An 18,616-nucleotide genomic window follows, 5' to 3' on the forward strand; every position below is an offset into this window, starting at 1 on the left:
CACCATAGTCATAATAATCAAAATAGACTATTTACAAAAATCAACAACTGAAAACAACCCAACATCCATTAACTGGTGAATGACTTTAAAAATGTGGTATATTCATACAATGGAATACTGTTCTCAACAAAAAGAAATGAAGTACTGATAAATGCCACAACATGGATGAACCTAGAAAATAGTATGCTAAGTTAAAGAAGTCAGTCACAAACGACCTGACATTGAGTGGTTCTATCTATATGAAACATCTGGAGTAGACCACTCTGTAGAGACAGGAAGCATAACACTAGCTGTCTAAAGCTGGGTAATGATGATGGAAGGCAGGAAAATTAGGAGCTACTGCTAATTTGTATGAGTTTTCATTTCAGGTGATGAAAATGTTCTAAAATTGTGATTTTGACTGCACGACTTTGTGAATAGAAACAACAGAATTTAAAGCTTTACCTAAATGAGTTAGTTGTATAGTATCCCATAACTGAAGGCAGGCATAAGAAATGGGTGATAACACCTATACTAATCACAGTTTTATTAGCTGCTTTTACAAACTGAAGATCACAGGTAAAATAATTATCATCAAAACCACATAAGTAGTATTCAAATATCACCTCTTTTCAAACATCCAAGTATGTATTGTTTATTAAAATTATTGATATTATACTCTCCATTATCTGGACCTTATTTATCTTTGGGGGGGGGGGTTGGTGTGGGGCTTGAACTGAGTGTGGGTCCTGTCCCTGAGCTTTTCAACTCAAGGCAAGCACTCTACACTCAAGCCACAACACCAGTTCCAGTTTTCTGGTGGTTAACTGTAGATAAGAGTCTCATGGACCTTCCTACCCAGGCTGGCTTTGAACCATAATCCTCAGATCTCAGCCTCCTGAGTAGCTAGAATTATAGGCATGAGCCACCGGTGGCTGGCTCTCTTGTTTTATTTTATTTATTTATTTTTTTTGCCAGTCAGCAAGAGTGGAGCCACAAAGTTTTTTAAATATATCTGTAACCTTCCATCTTTGTGACTATGTTGTTCTCACTCTCTGGAATCTTTTATATTTGTTTGAATTGTAATCCTCTTACTCCTCTTAGATAAAAATATTTAAACTGGTTCTACTTACTATAGTAAGCACATTCTGGCATTTAAATGCAAAAGAAGTTATGCTCACATCTTTATGTAATAGATTGTGAGTTCCTTGGCAGTTAATTTATATTAATCTTTGTGTCCAGAAGGTTTGGCATAACACTTTTGAATAGCAAAGTCGTAAAACAATACTTACACTGCAATCAGAGCAAAACTGTGGTTACTGGTGAACTTCTGCATATTTTCTATATTCTCTACACTGGTTGATGATAAATACAGTGCCTAATTATATTGAAGGTGAATATGTAGGTAACTCTGACATATGTACCATTTGTGTTGTAAACAATCCAAAAATCTATATGAGTTGAGAACTATTATCATATAATGTATACTCAACACAGAATACTGAAGAGAAATGAAGTTTTCAGCATCTACTAAAAAAGTATGTAACAGGATACATCTGCAACACTTCTTTTATTTCAACACTTTTAATAGTGAAAAACTGAAACCACTCATTTGATTAGAAATAATTCTCACGGGCTAGGAATGGTCCTTAGCATGCATGAAGCCTTGGGTTCAATTCCTCAGTACCACATACACAGAAAAAGCCAGAAGTGGCACTGTGGTTCAAGTGGGTGGAATACTAGCCTTGATCAAAAGAAAGTCAGGGACAGTGCTCAGGCCCTGAGTTCAAGCCCCAGGACTGGCAAAAGAAAAAGGAAAATAAAAAGAAAAGAGGAAAGGAAAGGAAAGGAAAGGAAAGGCCGGGCGCTGGTGGCTCACGCCTGTAATCCTAGCTACTCAGGAGGCTGAGATCTGAGGATCATGGTTCAAAGCCAGCCCGGGCAAGAAAGACCATGAGACTCCTATCTCCAATAAACCACCAGAAAACCGGAAGTGGCGCTGTAGCTCAAGTGGTAGAGCGCTCGCCTTGAGCTGAAGAGCTGAGGGACAGCACCCAGGCCCAGAGTTCAAGCCCCACGGCCGACAAAAAAAAAAAAAAAAAAAAGAAAGAAAGGAAAGGAAAGGAAAGGAAAGGAAAAAGAAAAAAGAAAGACTTCTCTATCACAAGAGTGGATACACTGCTATATATTCACACGACAAAGTACTAGTCAGCAACAACTACTGTTACAATGTGCAATAATGTAAATTTGAAAGATGAACAAGCCAGAAACAAGAATAAATACACGAATGGAATATGATTTCATTTACATATAGCTAAGCAGACAAGTCTACAGTGAAAGAGGTCAGGGTAGTGGTTACCTTAGGCAGAGGGAAGGGAAGGTGGCTAAAAGGGGAAATGAGGTAGGCTTTTAAGCCACTGGTAATGTTTCCACATCTGGGTGCTGATTCATAAGTGTATTCACTTTAAGAAATCATTCTGAACTATAAATATATTATAATTTCCCAAATATGTTATACTTCAGTAAACTATACTTTAAAAACTATAGAAATGGGATGAAAGCAATGGGATAAAGAAAAACTGAACAGTGGATAAAATGTTTGGAGTCTCCTGCTTTTTTTCTTACCACCACCAGTTAAATTTGCTAATTGTATTTCCTGTAAATTCTTCCAGGCATAAAAGGCCTGGTAGCTGAAAATTAAAATAACTATCTCTGCAAGACAACTTTTATGATAGTGGACAGATTATTTCATGTTAGGTTAAGATTCATACATTAAATGCAGAATAGAGAACTAAGTATAACTTCATAAATTATTGAAAGCATTTTTTTTTAAAAAAGGACTATTTGATGGAATATTCAGGTACAAAAGGCAGGCAAAAGGCCATTCATTAAAGCATGAGATGGGAAACAACTAAAAGTCCATCAATAGGAGCCTGGTTAAATGAATGGTTGCAATTACTCAATTAGTTGTCTGTAGCCATTAAAAAAATTTTAAAGTTAGGGATCAGTGGCTCACATTAGGAATTCAAGCAACTTTGGAGGCTGAGAACGTAAGTACCATGTTCCAGGCCAGTACAGACAGAAAAAGTGTGTGAGAGTCCATCTCCACAAAGAGAAACTGGATATGAGGGCATGTGCCTGTTACCCCAGCAATGACAGGAAGCCTAAAGTAGGTGGGTAACAGCTCAGACACATGTGGGGTAGGAAGTGAGACCCTACTCTAAAAAATAATCAGTGCAAAAAAGGGCTGGAGGTGTGGCTCAACAAAATCAAGCCCTAAGTTCACACAGAAGAACCACAAGAAGAAGAAAAGAAAAAAGAAGAAGGAGAAGGAGAACGAGAACAACAAGCTTGCTGTTACAATGCACACTTATAATAATCCCAGCACATGGTAGGCTGAGGCAGGAAGAATGCAAGTTCAAGGACGGCACAGGCAGGGGCTACATACCCAGACCCAGTCTCAAAAGCAAACAAAAAGGGAAACGCTCAAGTGATAGAGTGCCAGCCAAGAGCCAAAACCCCAAGTGATAGCATGAGGCCCTGAATTCAAGTCCCAGTACCAGCACACACCTACCCATACATACATACACATACACATGTACACCACACACAGAGAAAGGAAAAAAAAATGAAAACTAAGTAAAGGTGGCTACTAGGGGAAAGAAAAACAGAAAGTGATAGAAAAGGAGATTAAAATTATGCCTTTGTTTTATAGCTTTCACTTGGGAATCATGTTTTACCCAGTGTTTTAGAAAACAAAAAGGCTGGGGCTGGGAAGGTGGTTCAGTGGTAGAGTGCTTGCCTTGCATGCATGAGGCCCTGGGTTCGATTCCTCAGCACCACATAAACAAAAAGAAAAAAGCTGGAAGTGGCGCTGTGGCTCAAGTGGTAGAGCACTAGCCTTGAGCTGAAGAGCTGAGGGACAGTGCCCAGGCCCAGAGTTCAGGCCCCACTACTGGAACCTATCCCCCCATAAAAAAGAAAACAAAAAGGCCATCAAAGATCTTTTTTTTTAAAAAAAGAAGTTAAATATATTGTATTACATACTGGTGATCTAACTACACAGGGAAGAATTATTTCAACAGACTTTAAAACACAGGATATAACCAAAAAACAGATGGCATTTGTGAGTTTTATAACTAGAAACAATGCTGATAGTATGATTTTGAAACAATTATACATGCTATAAAATAAACCAATTAAATAATTGTTGTTAAGATTGCCAGTATATAGGATTTTCACCATAGGAGATAGACATTTTTAAAAAAAAAATTTTTTTTTTGGGTCCGGTCATGGGCCTGAACTCTGGGCCTAAGCGCTGTCCCTCAGCTCTTCAGCTCAAGGCTAGCGCTTTACCACCTGAGCCACAGCGCCACTTCTGTAGGGGCTGGGAAGGTGGCTCAGTGGTAGAGGGCTTGCCTTACATGTATGAGGCCCTGGGTTCGATTCCTCAGCACCACATAAGCAAAAAGAAAAAAGCCAGAAGTGGCGCTGTGGCTCAAGTGGTAGAGCGCTAGCCTTGAGCTGAAGAGCTGAGGGACAGCACCCAGGCCCAGAGTTCAGGTCCCACAACCAGACCCCCCTCCCCAAAAAAAATTGAAGGTAAATAAAAACAAAATCCTTCATTTGAATAAAAATGAGTATTAGTTTACTTCTTAGAATAAGAAAAATGTAATATGTTTGGCAATGTCCCCTGAAAACATAAAAATAATGATGCCCAGTGGCAATGAAGACTTCTAGAAGGCAGGATTGTTACTAAATACTATTCCTAGTTAAAAGAAGAGAAATCATTGGTAAAAATGGCTCTGGAACAGACATATGCCTAGAATGATCAATTCTGTGCTTGAAGGACCTACTGAGGTGCCAGGAACCAGTGGCTCACACCTGTAATCCTAGCTACTCAGGAGGTTGAGATGTGAAAATCATGAGTTTGAAGCCAGTCCAGGCAGGAAAGTCTATGAGACTCTTATCTCCAATTAACAGAAAAAAGCCACAAGTGGTGCTGTTGCTCAAGTGGTAGAGTACTAGCCTTGAGCAAAAGGAGCTTAAGACAGTGCCCAGGCCCAGAATTCAAGACCCAGAGCCAACAAAAAATAAAATAAAATAAAATAAAGACTACTCAGGTTATATTAAAAGGATATAGCAAGCCAGGCACTGTTGGCTTACTACTATGGAGAGATATGAAGACTGACTGTGGTTCCAAGCCAGATCTGGCATGGCAGGAAAGTCCATGTGACTCTTATCTCCAATTAACCACAAAAAGCAGGAAGTAGAGCTGTGGCTCAAGTGGTAGAGTCCTAGCCGTGAGCACAAAAGCTCAAGGCCAGCACTCAGGACAAAACTATGTTTCAAGAAAACTATAACAGAGCTGGGAAGGTGGCTTAGCAGTAGAGTGCTTGCCTGGAATGCATGAAGACCTAGGTTCGATTCCTCAGTACCACATAAACAGAAAAGGCTGGAAGTGGTACTATGGTTCAAATGGTAGAGTGCTATAGCCTTGAGGAAAAGCAGCTCAGGAACAGTGCCCAGACCCTAAGTTAAGCCTGAGGACCAGTTAAAAAAAGGAAAGCAAGAAAAAGAAAAAGAAAACAATAATAAACACCATCCAAGAAAGCTTCAATGGTCACCTTTGAAGGTTGCTACAACATCAAATCATTATTTTAAAAGTAGATAAATAAAACATACTGCCTGTCTTGCACACCAATGTCAGAAGAAATGGTAACTAGTAAATTATCATTTGGTAAACTATAATGGATCTCAAAATTTCAACCATTAGCACTGAGCACTAACTAGAAACTTGTCAGAAATGCAAGATTATGGGAGTGGGGCCCAATTTTCTGAGATTTTGCTAGCCCTCCATATACTGAACCTTGAGAATCACTGACTCACTGGATCCATTCAATGGGCTATTCTGCTCCATTAAAAAGCCAGGTGCAGTTGGGCGCTGGTGGCTCATGCCTGTAATCCTAGCTAGTCAGGAGGCTGAGATCTGAGGATCACAGTTCAAAGCCAGCCCGGGCAGGCAAGTCTGTGAAACTCTTATCTCCAATAAACCACCAGAAAACTGGAAGTGGTGCCGTAGCTCAAGTAGTAGACGCTAGCCTTGAGCTGAAGATCGCAGGGACAGAGGTCAGGCCCAGAGTTCAAGCCCAGGACCGACCAAAAAAAAAAAAAAAGCCAGGTGCTTGTAGCTCACACCTGTAATGCTAGCTACTCAACTGGCTGAGATCTGAGGATAGAGGTTCAAAGCCAGCCAAGCAAGAAAATCCATGAGACTTTTATCTCCAATTAACCACTAGAAAACCAGAAGTAGAGCTGTAGCTCAAAGTAGTAGAGTACTAACCTTAAGCAGTAAAAGTTCAGGAACAGCGCTCAGACCCTGAGTTCAAGCCCCATGACCACCAACAATAACAAAAAAAGTAAATACATGAGATGGGAGGAGATCTATGTACTCTCTATGCCTTTTCCATCCTGCCTTAATCCCAGTCTTATTGCAGAACAGATTCAGAAAATGCCAAACACTAGACTCAAGGTCATTAAGGATTTCAGAGACAGAGACTGGGACATAGATCTGAAAACAGGGGATTATGAAAGAGTCAACATCTATGCAAAACATTTATGTAAAAAAATTCAACTAAAATTGTTTATGAAATTTTCCAGAAAGAAAGGAAAGCTAAGAAGATGAAAACTGGAAAAAAAAACAACAAAAGAACATGAAACTTGACCAAAAAGAAGGTTCTCCTTGGAAGATCTTACTAATAAGACTCATAAAGCAAAAAAAAAAAAAAAAAAAAAGTAAAAGAACTCATAAGAATATTCCCCAGGGGCTGGAAAGGTGGCTCAGTGGTAGAGTGCTTGCTTTGAATGCATGAGGCCCTGGGTTCGATTCCTCAGCACCACATAAGCAGAAAAAGCCAGAAGTGGCACCATGGCTCAAGTGGTAGAGCGCTAGCCTTGAGCTAAAGAGCTGAGGAACAGTGCACAGACCCAGAGTTCAGGCCCCATAACCAGGGGGAAAAATATATATATATTTTTTTTTTCCCCAAAAAATGTCTCCAGACTAAAAAAGGCCTAGCTCTTTGTTAAAACTTTTAATGTTCATAATTTTCACAAACAAGTTCTTTGGTACTTTCTTCACCTTTGTATGTGGTTGGTTTTCTTTCCTATAACAGCTGCTAATTCGTCAGAAATATTACAAACTTAGCTGGGTATGGTGGCTCACGCCTGTAATCATAGTTTCTCAGGAGGCTGAGATATGATGATCACAGTTCAAAGCCAGCCTGGACAAGAAAGGCTGTGAGACTCTTATCTCCAATAAACCACTCAAAAAATCAGAAGTAGTGCTGTGGTTCAAGTGGTAGAGTGCTTGCCTTGAGTTGAAGAGCTAACAGACAACGCCCAGGCCCAGTAGTTCAAGCCCCACAACCAACAGGGAAAAAAAAATTAAAAAAGAATATTACAAACTAGTATAATATCCATATTGTGGAGATTCTATCAAGACTGCATTTACTTCACCATCTCAATAACTTTGCAATGCTTATTTTCTCCATATAGACAGAAATCCTTAACAACTGTGTAATAGATCACACAACAGAAGAGGAAAGCAGGCCAAAAGTCCTCCAGGAGTCTAACAGTTCCATCAGCAAAAGGCAACCATAACTGTATAAACTGAGATGTTTCACTATCCCACATGTTCTTGATGCCAACTCTGTCACTTTAACCACGAGGATTACATTAGGGACAAGTGAAGCATTATGAGGCTTGCCAACCATGTTTGGGGTGACTTGGAATAAAATGTTCTGTGTTAAGGGGTACTCTATATGGCCAGACCTACAAAGAAGTAGGCCTTTTAGCGCTGTGGTGGTGTCCCTAAAGAGACAAGTTAAAATGCTGCTGCAGTTCTCACAAGGTGTACTTTAAAGCCTAAGACCTAGAATGTTCAAACATTTAAAAAAATTGAAAAACCTATGCTGCCTCAAAACCTCTCCCATTCTTAAACCTCATTACCAAAAGGAACATAAATGTATTTGTTATCTATTCAGCAAAATCCAATAGAATCAGGGGAAACACCTGCACACATATACAAACATATACATACATACACACAAAAAAAAGTGTACTAAGATTGTGAAATGTTTATGTAGAAGAAATAATCTATTCTGGAAAATGAGGCCAACTTTGGAATCCTAAAAAAAGAAAAAGTAACAAAATGTTCTTTAAACTGTGTCAAGGAAATCTAGCTTAAACAAAGTATAGTGGCTCACACCTGTAACCCAGCTACTCAGGAAGCAGAGATCAAGATGACTGTGATCTGAGGCCAGCCCAGGCATGAATGAATAAATATGACAGAAGGGAAGGAGAGGGAGAGAGAGAGAGAGAGAGAGAGAGAGAGAGAGAGAGAGAGAGAGAGAGAGAGAGAGAGAGACAGAGACAGAGAGAGAGACAGAGAGAGAGACAGAGAGAGAGACAGAGAGAGAGACAGAGAGAGAGACAGAGAGACAGAGACAGAGAGACAGAGAGACAGAGAAAACACCCTTTCAACAAAAAAGCCAGATCCAGATGTGGTAATCCCAGCTACTTGAGAGATACAGGCAGGAGAATCTCAGACTCATAGGGAAGACTCTATATGATGGAGGCATGGAATGAACCAAGTGATAGAGCACTTGTTAGCAGCACAGGCTCTGAGTTCAAACTTAAGTATTGGGAGTGGGAAGGGGAGGGAACTCACTCATTAAATGAGTAACTTTAGGAAATGACCACAAACAGGAATATCTTTGTTAAATCAGTTCAAATGTTATCAGAACATTCATCAAATATTTAGACCATATCTTCTTTGAGCCAGGCGTCAGAAGTACAGTAGTGTATCAGTTAGACAAAGTCTGCACCCTTACAAAACTTACAATCTAGTTAAGGATATGGATCCATAAAAATGCAATTATACCGCAGACATACACACACACACACCCATAACGCAGTATATTTAATAGGTTTATTTTTGTTTTGCAATGCTGAGAATTGAATGAACCTAAGGATTTGTATATGATAGGTAAGTACCATTAAGGTCTATCCCCAACCTAATTCATGTACCATTTTGAAAACTTCACAATTAAAAAACTCTGCAAAGTCAGGAACTAATGGCTCACATCTGAGGATGTCAGTTTAAAGCCAGCCCAGGCAGGAAAGTCCACGAGACTCCTATCTCTAATTAACTACCAAACCACCAAAAGTGGAGTTATGGCTCCAGTGATAAGAGTACTATCCTTGAGCAAACAAAGCTCATGACCAGTGCCCAGGCCCTGGGCATGAGAAAATAAATAAAAAAGCAATCACAACAGAAGAAAACAACTGCCACAAGGATGTGATACAATGATAGAACACTTGCCTAGAAAGCATGTGTAAGGATGTAGGTTCTATCTGCAGCACAAAAGAAAGGAAGGGTAGAGGAAGAAGAAAGGAGAAGGAAAAAAAAAACGTGGGAGAATACAGGAGAATACAGCTAAAAAAAAAAAAAAAAAAGATGTGTTGTAGCCACAGTATTCCAAATAATGTATAAATCAGATAGTCTCAAGAACTACCAAGAAGTCTCAATCAGGCCCCACAACCAGAGGAAACACTTGAAAGAAGACTGGAAAAGAGAAACTAGGGAATGAAGGACTGTGGGAATTTTAACATTTGAGTACCTGTCATGCCACTGAAGTCTCAAAACTACTCTAAGTAAGGAGATGCCTTAGATACCTTTTAATATCTTTGCAGGGGGCTGGGAAGGTGGCTCAGTGGTAGAGCGTTTGCCTTGCATGCAGGAGGCCCTGGGTTTGATTCCTCAGCACCACATAAGCAAAAAAGAAAAAAGCCGGAAGTAGTGCTGTGGCTCAAGTGGTAGAGCGCTCGCCTTGAGCTGAAGAGCTGAGGGACAGCGCCCAGGCCCAGAGTTCAGGCCCCACGACAGGACCCAAAAAACAAACAAACAAAATAATATCTTTGCAGGGTCTATTATTCTCCAAACAACCCAAGTACATACGCGTGTGTGTGTGTGTGTGTCTGTCTGTCTGTCTGTCTGTCTGTCTGTCTGTCTGTCTGTCTGTCTGTCTGTCTGTCTGTGTCTGTATGTACTGGGACTTGAACTCCAGGTCTAGGCAATGTCCATGAGCTCTTTTGCTCAAGGCTAGCACTTTACCACTTGAGCCACACTCCTCTTCAGGCTTTTTGTGGCTCATTGGAGAAGAGAGTCTCATGAACTTTTCCTGCCTGGGCTGGCTTCAAATCTTGATTCTCAGGACACAGCCTTCCAAGTAAGTAGGATTACATGCATGAGCCTCCAGTACCGGGCAGTTTAGGGACTTTTAATGCAAAACTGAGTATGGTTTGTTCCCCAGATGAGGTGATATAAAGAAGGAGAACTAGAAGCACTGCTCTAAGGTTTTATGATGACAAAAGAGAATGAAATTTAAGAACTCAGCAGTTAAGTACCAGAACTTTAGTTTGAAAACCAAGCGATCTGAACTGAGAAAGCAGGAGACATAAAGAACGACATTGACGCCCTTCATTGAATGACATGACAGTGCTTCTTAGAGTTACACATACAAATGCCACTGGGGCAGAAATCTGAACTTAGATCCAATACACACCCACAACTCTTTTTTTTTTTTTTTTTTTTTTTTGGTCAGTCATGAGGCTTGAACTCTGGGCCTGGGCGCTGTCCCTGCACTCTTCAGCTCAAGGCGAGTGCTCTACTGCTTGAGCCACAGCGCCACTACCGGGTTTCTAGTGGTTTATTGGAGATACGAGTTTCACGGACTTTCCTTGCCCGGGCTGGCTTTGAACCGCGATCCTCAGATCTCAGCCTCCTGAGTAGCTAGGATTACAGGCGTGAGCCACCAGCGCCTGGCCTCATACCCACAACTCTTCAAAAGGCTAGCATGCCAAATTGAGTTTGACCCTTTTTTTTTTTTTTTTTTGCTTGGTGGTATTGGGGTTTGAACTCAGGTCTTTGAGCTACTAGCCCATCACTGTATCACTTGACTCATACTTCCAGTCATATTTTTGCTGGTTATTTTAGAGAAAGAGTTTCTTGGACTTTCCCGCCTGGGCTTGCCTAGAACCTCCATTCTCCAGATCTCAGCCTCCTGAGGAGCTAGGATTATAGGAAGGCATGAGCCACTGGCACCTGTGGCAAAAGTTTAGACTTGGATAAGAATTTGCTGCTTTTTTTTTTTTTTAATGTGAGAAAGGACAAGAGTACAGAAGATTTAGTTAGAATCTTTGCTACAGACAAGAACAAATGTTTCTATTTTAGGAATTTAACAAAAATATAGGGGCTGGGAAGGTGGCTCAGTGGCAGAGTGCTTGCCTTGCATGCATGGGCCCTAGGTTCAATTCCTCAGCACCACATAAGCAGAAAAAGCCAGAAGTGGGGCTGAGGCTCAAGTGGTAGAGCCCTGGTCTACAGCTAAAGAGCTGGGGGACAGTGCCCAGGCCAAGAGTTCAGGCCCCACAACAGACAAAAAAATAAATAAATAATTATATATATATATAGAGAGAGAGAGAGAGAGAAAGAGAGAGAGAGAGAGAGAGAGAGAGAGACATTATTTGACCAAAACATAGCTGTCTTATAAACATTTTACTTTAAAACTTTTTTCAGCCAGGCCCTGGTGGCTCACACCTGTAATCCTAGCTACTCAGGAGGCTGAGATCTGAGGATTACAGTTCAAAGCCAGCTGGGACAGGAGAGCCCATGAGACTCTTACCTCCAATTAACCACCAGAAAACTGGAAGTGGCTCTGTGGCTCAAAGTGGTAGACTGCTAGCCTTGAGCAAAAGAGCTCAGGGACAGTACCCAGACCTTGGGTTCAAGCCCCATGACCTTCCCTCATGAAAGTAAGGGTCGTGATCTTAGACATCTTTTCCAATGGATTAACCATGAAAGACAATATTTAAGAACTCCTATGTCTTCTTTATCCAAACTATCTCTTATCCTAGAGTCCTACTGTGCCTGATCACCCCTGGGCTCCATATATACTGTTTACTCACGGAGACTGAGTTCTGAGAGGATCACGGTTCAAAGCCAGCCTGGGCAAGAAAGTCTGTGAGACCGTTATCTCCAATAAACCACCAGAAAACTGGAAGTGGTGCTGGGGCTCAAGTGGTAGAGTGCTAGGCTAGAGCTGTGACAGCACCCAGGCGCAGAGTTCAAGCCCCACAACCGACAAAACAAAACAAAAAAAACTGACTATATAAAATGATACCAAAGACCTCCTTACGCAAATGCAAGTTAAAATCACAATGAAATGCTAGTATACTTTGAAGAATGGCCATAATCAAGACTCAAAATGATTAAGATAGTAAATGTCCTATGTTTCTTACCACAGTAAACCTTTATACACTACTATTTGGAATATAAAAGGAAACTATTTTGATAGAATATGGAGGAAATTTTTTGGGGGGACAGGGTTCTTGCTGTGTAGTCCATGCTGGACTTGAACTCAAGATCCTCCTGCCTCAGCTTCTCACAACACTTAGAATTAAAACCCAGTTATTATAATGCAGTCCCACTGGTATCCACCCAAAGGAAACAAAAATATTGTTTCCAAATAAAGATTCGTATACAAATACTCAAATAATTGTTTATATAGCCCAAATCTGAAAAATAATTCAAATACCCTTCAACCAGGGAGTCATAAACAATTGTATATCCATATAATAGAATACCATTCAGAAATTAAGTATGGATGTACTAGTAAAGTCAACAACACAAATACATCTCAAAACTATCATTCTTGATGAAAATGAGACACATGGCTATACAAAGTATGATTACACTGATATGAAATGCTAGAGAAGTCAAAACTGTAATGAGGCGGGCTTTGGTGACTCAAGCCTGTAATCCTAGCTTCTCAGGAGGCTAAGAGATGAGGATCACAGTTCAAAGCCAGCCAGGGCAGCAATGTCCATGAGACTTTTATCAACAATTAACCACTAGAAATCCTGAAGTGGTGCTGGGCTCAAGAGGTAGAGCACTAGCCTTGAGCTGAAGAGCTCAAGGACAGTGTCCAGGCCCAGAATTCAAGCCCCACCACCTACCAAAAAAAAAAAAAAAAAAAAGTAATGAAAAAAAGTAGATCAGGTCGGGCACAGGTGGCTCACCAGTAATCCTAGCTACTCAGGAGGCAGAAATCTGAGGATCGTGGGTCAAAGCCAGCCCCGGCAGCAGGAAAGTCCATGAGACTCTTATCTCCAATAAAGTATTCAAAAAAAGCCAGAAATGGCACTGTGGCTCAAGTGGTAGAATGTTAACCTTGAGCAAAAGAAGCTCAGAGACAGTGCCCAGGCCGAGAGTTCAAGCCCTAGAACAGGCCAAAAAAAAAAAAAAGTAAGTAGGGGCTGGGAAGGTAGCTCAGTGCTTGCCCTGGGTTGGATTCCTCAGTACCACATAAGCAGAAAAAGCTGCAAGTGTTGCTTCGGCTCAAGTGGTACAGCACTAGGCCCACAGTTCAGGCCCCACCACCACCACCAACAACAACAAAAAAAGACAAAAAGTAAGTATAGCAGCTACTCCCTTGAGTGCAGAAGTGGTTAGTGTCTGACTGCAAAGACATACAAGGAAGCTTGATGGAACTATTCCAAGAAAAATTCACTGGAGTCATGAATACACAGCTGCATATATAAAACAATCCACAGAACTGTACCCTTTAAAATGTACTTACATTTTACTGAACATACATTGTGGCTCAATAAAGTTTTTTAAAAAGATCTTAGCTGATGATATCTGCATGTCACTGGGTGACTTGTGAGGTCAACCACAGTCTTCATTTCCTCTCGTGTACACTTGTACACATATCTTATTTTTAAAGCAATTGCTTCTATGTCATGCAGTTATTGGGCTTCCACACTGGAAAAAGGATTATACAGTTACCTATACCCTATTTGCCCTATCTCACAAAGAGGTTATGAAATACCAAATAAGATAACTGATGAGAAAGTTCTTTGGCAACTGTAAAGTATTGCACAATTACACAGTAGATTTAACATTTTTTTCAAAAATAGACATGAAAACCATTTTTACACCCAGGACCTGAGATTCTTGTAAATTTGAGTATCCAAAGTCATCCTTTGCTCAAAAATAACAAATAGTTGCCTGTTCAAATGTCCTTTGAAATATCCCTCCAGAACCTGCTTCCTATTTGTCTCTTGGGTTATTTAATGTCTCAGTGTAGTATTATCTAGTATTATCTTCACTTTCATTTTTCAAAGAAAAAGACAACTGTGAATAAATATTTTTTTTAAGTCAGACCAGCATAGTAAGATAATTACTTCTCAGTACAGGGAGAAAATTAGTATTTAGAAAACTTTTACTAAGCACTTTTTCAAAATGTACAAAACTGAGATTTTCCTTCCTCTATGGTAAAATTTCTCGACATGCAGTATTTCAATTCCACATATCTTTACTGTTTCCTGATGTGACTTGCATTCGTGAGAGGGTAATTTTTTTTTTAAATATAAAAACCTTCAAAACCCGTGTGGTACAATCATTTCACACTTTTGCCTGCAGCAAAATTTCACAGATTCTCATTTTTTCCGACTGCTATTATACAAGTGGGCTCTCCTCTCCTATCAAGTTGGAATGATAGTTGACATTTGGCCTAGTGGTGCTTGCCATTTTCCACACTGCGGTTTAAGTATGGAGGCATCTTGGAAGACACTACATAGTCTCCTTCCAATGGAGTTTCAAAAACTGGATTTCCCCCCCACCCCCACCCGAAACCAAGTTTCTACCACATCTCACAAGCTCGGAGTTATACCATTGGCAACAGGTACTGCAACCCCAAACAGACAAAGCCTACCACCCCCCCCCAAAAAATATATATATATTCTGCTATCGTTTTCGATCTTTAAGGCTCCTGTTCCGTAACAGGTGTAATAAGCGTGGTGGGGGGGAAAGGGGGGGGAAGAGGGACTCCACAGCCAGTTCTAACGCCAAGGCTTCCACCACGCGACTCTGTACCACTTCAGCCTGGTCAATAGCAATCCTAACCTCGCAGGTGTCACGTTTCTCCTTCGATCACACTAAGGTCGCTCAGTCTGATTTAAAAAAAAAAAAAAAAAAAAAAAAAAAGCACGGCTCCAATTTGGGTTCGCTACACCCCTCCAACCCCTTTTCTTCTAAAAGGGTTCCCTACACGCCGCCCCCCCCGCCAGTCTTACACTCCCAGGAGCGGGCCAAACGTGCACCTCGGTTCCCCGATGCCAACCCCAGCTGGAAAGGAGCCTTCCCACAGGGCGACTTGCTCCCGGGGAGGAGGGGAGAGGGCTGAGGTCCAATCCAGCCCGCGCCCAATTCCCCTTTTGGCAGCCGGGACCGCGGGAGCCCCAGCTACTCCGGCCGCGGTGCCGGGGGGGGGGGGGGGGGGGGAGGAGGGGGGAGTAGAGGCCGAGCGGCGGCGTGGCTGCGGCCGGACGTAAACAAACCCACTGGGAGTGGGGGGTGGGGGGTGGGGAAGCATGGCGGAGGATGGGGTGCGGCGAGGAGACCCGGACCCGGCCCTCCGGTCCACGTCCCCGTCCCCCCCCTCCCCGCCCCCACCACAACCACACACACCCCGCCGCCGCCGCGGACCCGGGACCCAGCGCGCGCGTGCGCGTGCACGCAGCCGCAGGGGCCCGAACCCCAAAGGCCCACCGACCCTCCCGGGAGCTCCCGGGCCCCCTGAGGCCACACGGCCTGCGCGCCCCCCCCCCCGCGCCGCCCCGCAGCGCGCCCCCTACCTGAACGCGCAATCCGGGTCTCGGGCGTCTCGGCCTGGTGAACCCAGTCCGTTCCTTTTGCTGAAAAGCTTCTGGAACAGCGTGGGGGCCATGCTAGCCAGTGCCAGGCCTCCGTGGTGGGGGGGAGAGGGGAAAGGAGGGGAGTCGCTCGGCTTTGGGGCGCTTCGCTCAGGGCCCCCAGCTCCTACAGCCGCCCCGCCACCCCCATGGGCGCCTCAGTCATATGACAGAAATTAGTCACTTCAAACGGCCACGGCGCGCGGGGCGGGGCTCGAGGCGAGGCCGACGTTGATTGGCTGGCGGCGAGCCCCCGTCACGTGTCGGCGCGCGGAGGGCGGGGGGAGCGGGCGGGGGTGTGGGGCGGGGCCGGCGAGTGAGTCCCGTCCCCGGGCGGCTCACGAGGCGGGGCGTGCCCTGAGCGGAGGGCACAGCTCGGTGGCTGGCGAGGGTGCCGGGCGGGGCGGAGCGCCCTCCGGACGGGTTCCTCTGCTGAGGCTGTGGGTGCCTATCTGGGACTACGGTGGGGTGACGCAGTGAACGACGACGACGCGGACCGTGGCGTGCCTGAGTTCACCCGCGACCCTGAGAGGTGCAGACAGCCCCGCCGGGCCGGCGACTCTCCGCCCAGCCCGCGCGGCCTCCTGCGCCTCCGCCGCCGATAAATCGCCGCAGCGGCCCGGGGTTGGGGGTGGGGGGGTGGACAATCGTTCGCTCCCCCCTCCTCAGAGTTTTCAACTAGAAAACTCCTGACACCAGCCGGCAATTCGTCTGTGGGAAGACCCCCGCCCCCCGCCCGGGACTGGAAGTCCAGGCTGTTTCCCTTGGTAACCCACAAGAATCCCATGCGAAACTCTGAATAGCTAAACCCTTCGTGCTGATTGTTTTCGAATTCTGGGGGGCTGAGGGTGTGTATATATAGTTGGAGGGTGAAAGGCTTGCATCGCAGGCACCAGAAACAAAAAATGTTCAGAGAGACTATGACAGGTGGGGCAGGGGTCAGAGCTTTCATGAAATAAAAAGTGTTAGCTCCAGGTAGGTATAGGTGTGGGGAAAGGAGGTGGAATTGTAACCAAAGACAAAGTGCGGGGAGGAAACGGGATAACACTTCACGAGAAAAAAAATAGGATATGTAAATGATCTCACCGTCTTTTTGAGCCCATACAACTAAAATACGTCAGGATTCAGACAAAACTAGTCCTACAAATTTGTAACATCCTCATCCACTCACCCACTCAAAGATAGGCAGTTCTCAGAAATGTGGATAGAAGGAAATAATGAACCTGGCCAGAGGGTTAATTTTGACAATGGGTATAGACATCAATCACGTGCAGATAGAACTTAAATTTTAAGAGCTCAAGCTTACCTAGTAAAAGAATAATTGTGATAATTTATATCTCTTTGATAAGTTGCCTATGGCCTACATGTTGAGTTCCAAGTTTACAAGCAGGCCCAGTGTTACAGGATGGTCTCAAGCTTGAAAGTCTCCTGTTTCCACCTCCCAAGTGCACAAGGTCAAGGTTTCTAAAGCACTAATTAGAAATGATGAAGAAATGTACTCATAGCTGGACATAATGGCTAGCCTTGTCATCTCAGCTACATAAAAAGTTGAAAACAGAGTTGAGGTTTCAGGCCAACCAGGGCAAAAATGTTCAAGATAGCCCATCTCAACAGAAAAACTTAAGCATGGCTGGATGCACTTGTGATCTCAGCTACAATGCAAAGTATAAATAGGAAGATCGGGGTTTAGGCGGACACTGGCAAAAAGTGAGACCCTAACTCAAAAATAATTAGAGCAAAATAAGTGTGGCTCAAGGAGTAGGGGTGCCTATCGAGTGTGAAGCCCTGAGTTCAAACTCTAAGTGCTCGTATCACAAAAAGGAAAGAAAGAAGGAAGGGAGGAAGGGAGAAAGGAAGGAAGAAATGGAAGGAAAGGAAAAGGGAAGGAAGGAAGGAAGGAACCCATCCCCAGAATGTTTAAATTCTGGACATTGGGATTTCACAGTAAACAAAATAAATTTCTAGATGAGAAGACACTAAACATAGTGACTAGTTTGAAGGAAATAACTTAGTGATGAGTGAAGACATAGGAAAAGTATTTCTGAGAAGATAACACAATTTAAAGTACATAGAAAAATCAGTTAAAGTCCTCTGTGCCAACTCCAGAAGCTATATGGGATTCTAAATAATCAGAACTAGCCAGGTGCCAGTGGCTCGCACCTGTAATCCTAGCTACTCAGGAGGCTGAGATCTGAGGATTGCTGTTCAAAGCCAGCCTGGGCAGGAAAGTCCGTGAGACTCATCTCTGATAAAGCAGTAGAAAACCAGAAGTGGTGCTGTGGCTCAAGCAGTAGAGCACTAGCCTTGAGCTGAAGAGCTAAGAGATAGCGTCCAAGCCCTGAGTTCAAGCCCCACGACTGACAACAACAAAAAAAAAATACCAGAACTGTATCTACCTATACATTTCAGATAACTCTCTGGATTCTGGCACCAACATTATGATGCCAGAGCTATGTATTTTTTCCAACAAGATGGTTGTATATAACATAGAATTACATTTTTATATAAAAACAAATCTATGTTTTTTAAAAGTGAAAGTGTATGCATCAGTCAATGAATCAATCATTTGGGGAACTTCTGTTTTTTACACTAGCAAATTATTATGAGTGGAAACAGGCTCAAGCTTTTATATAGAACCAAAGACTGTAAGAACTCCAGGTCTCTTCAGAAGGAAGCTTCCAAATACAATAACCTTGTGTGCTTTCATCTTGGGAAAAATTACTTCATGGGTAATTATAGTTATTAATAGTAAGGGGAAAGAACATTACTGCTTGCATAAGAGATACCTTAGTATTCTCTAGTCATGTAATAATTTCATTTC

General features: G+C 42.9%; 1 protein-coding gene across 2 annotated transcripts in view; it reads right to left on the reverse strand.

The window, feature by feature from the left end:
- The window catches only part of LOC138827199 (folliculin-interacting protein 1), an 88,222-nt gene extending 72,270 nt beyond the window's left edge, over positions 1–15,952 (reverse strand). For both annotated transcript variants that reach the window (XM_070022706.1, XM_070022705.1), the window contains exon 1: positions 15,739–15,952. In XM_070022706.1, the coding sequence (XP_069878807.1) occupies positions 15,739–15,830 (92 nt within the window). In that variant the 5' untranslated portion in view covers positions 15,831–15,952. The remainder of the gene's footprint in view (positions 1–15,738) is intronic.
- Between the last annotated feature and the right edge of the window lie 2,664 nt (positions 15,953–18,616).

The sequence above is a fragment of the Dipodomys merriami genome, unplaced genomic scaffold (assembly GCF_024711535.1).
Source record: "Dipodomys merriami isolate MVZ:Mamm:240054 unplaced genomic scaffold, mDipMer1.0.p SCAF_151, whole genome shotgun sequence".
Lineage (NCBI taxonomy): Eukaryota > Metazoa > Chordata > Mammalia > Rodentia > Heteromyidae > Dipodomys > Dipodomys merriami.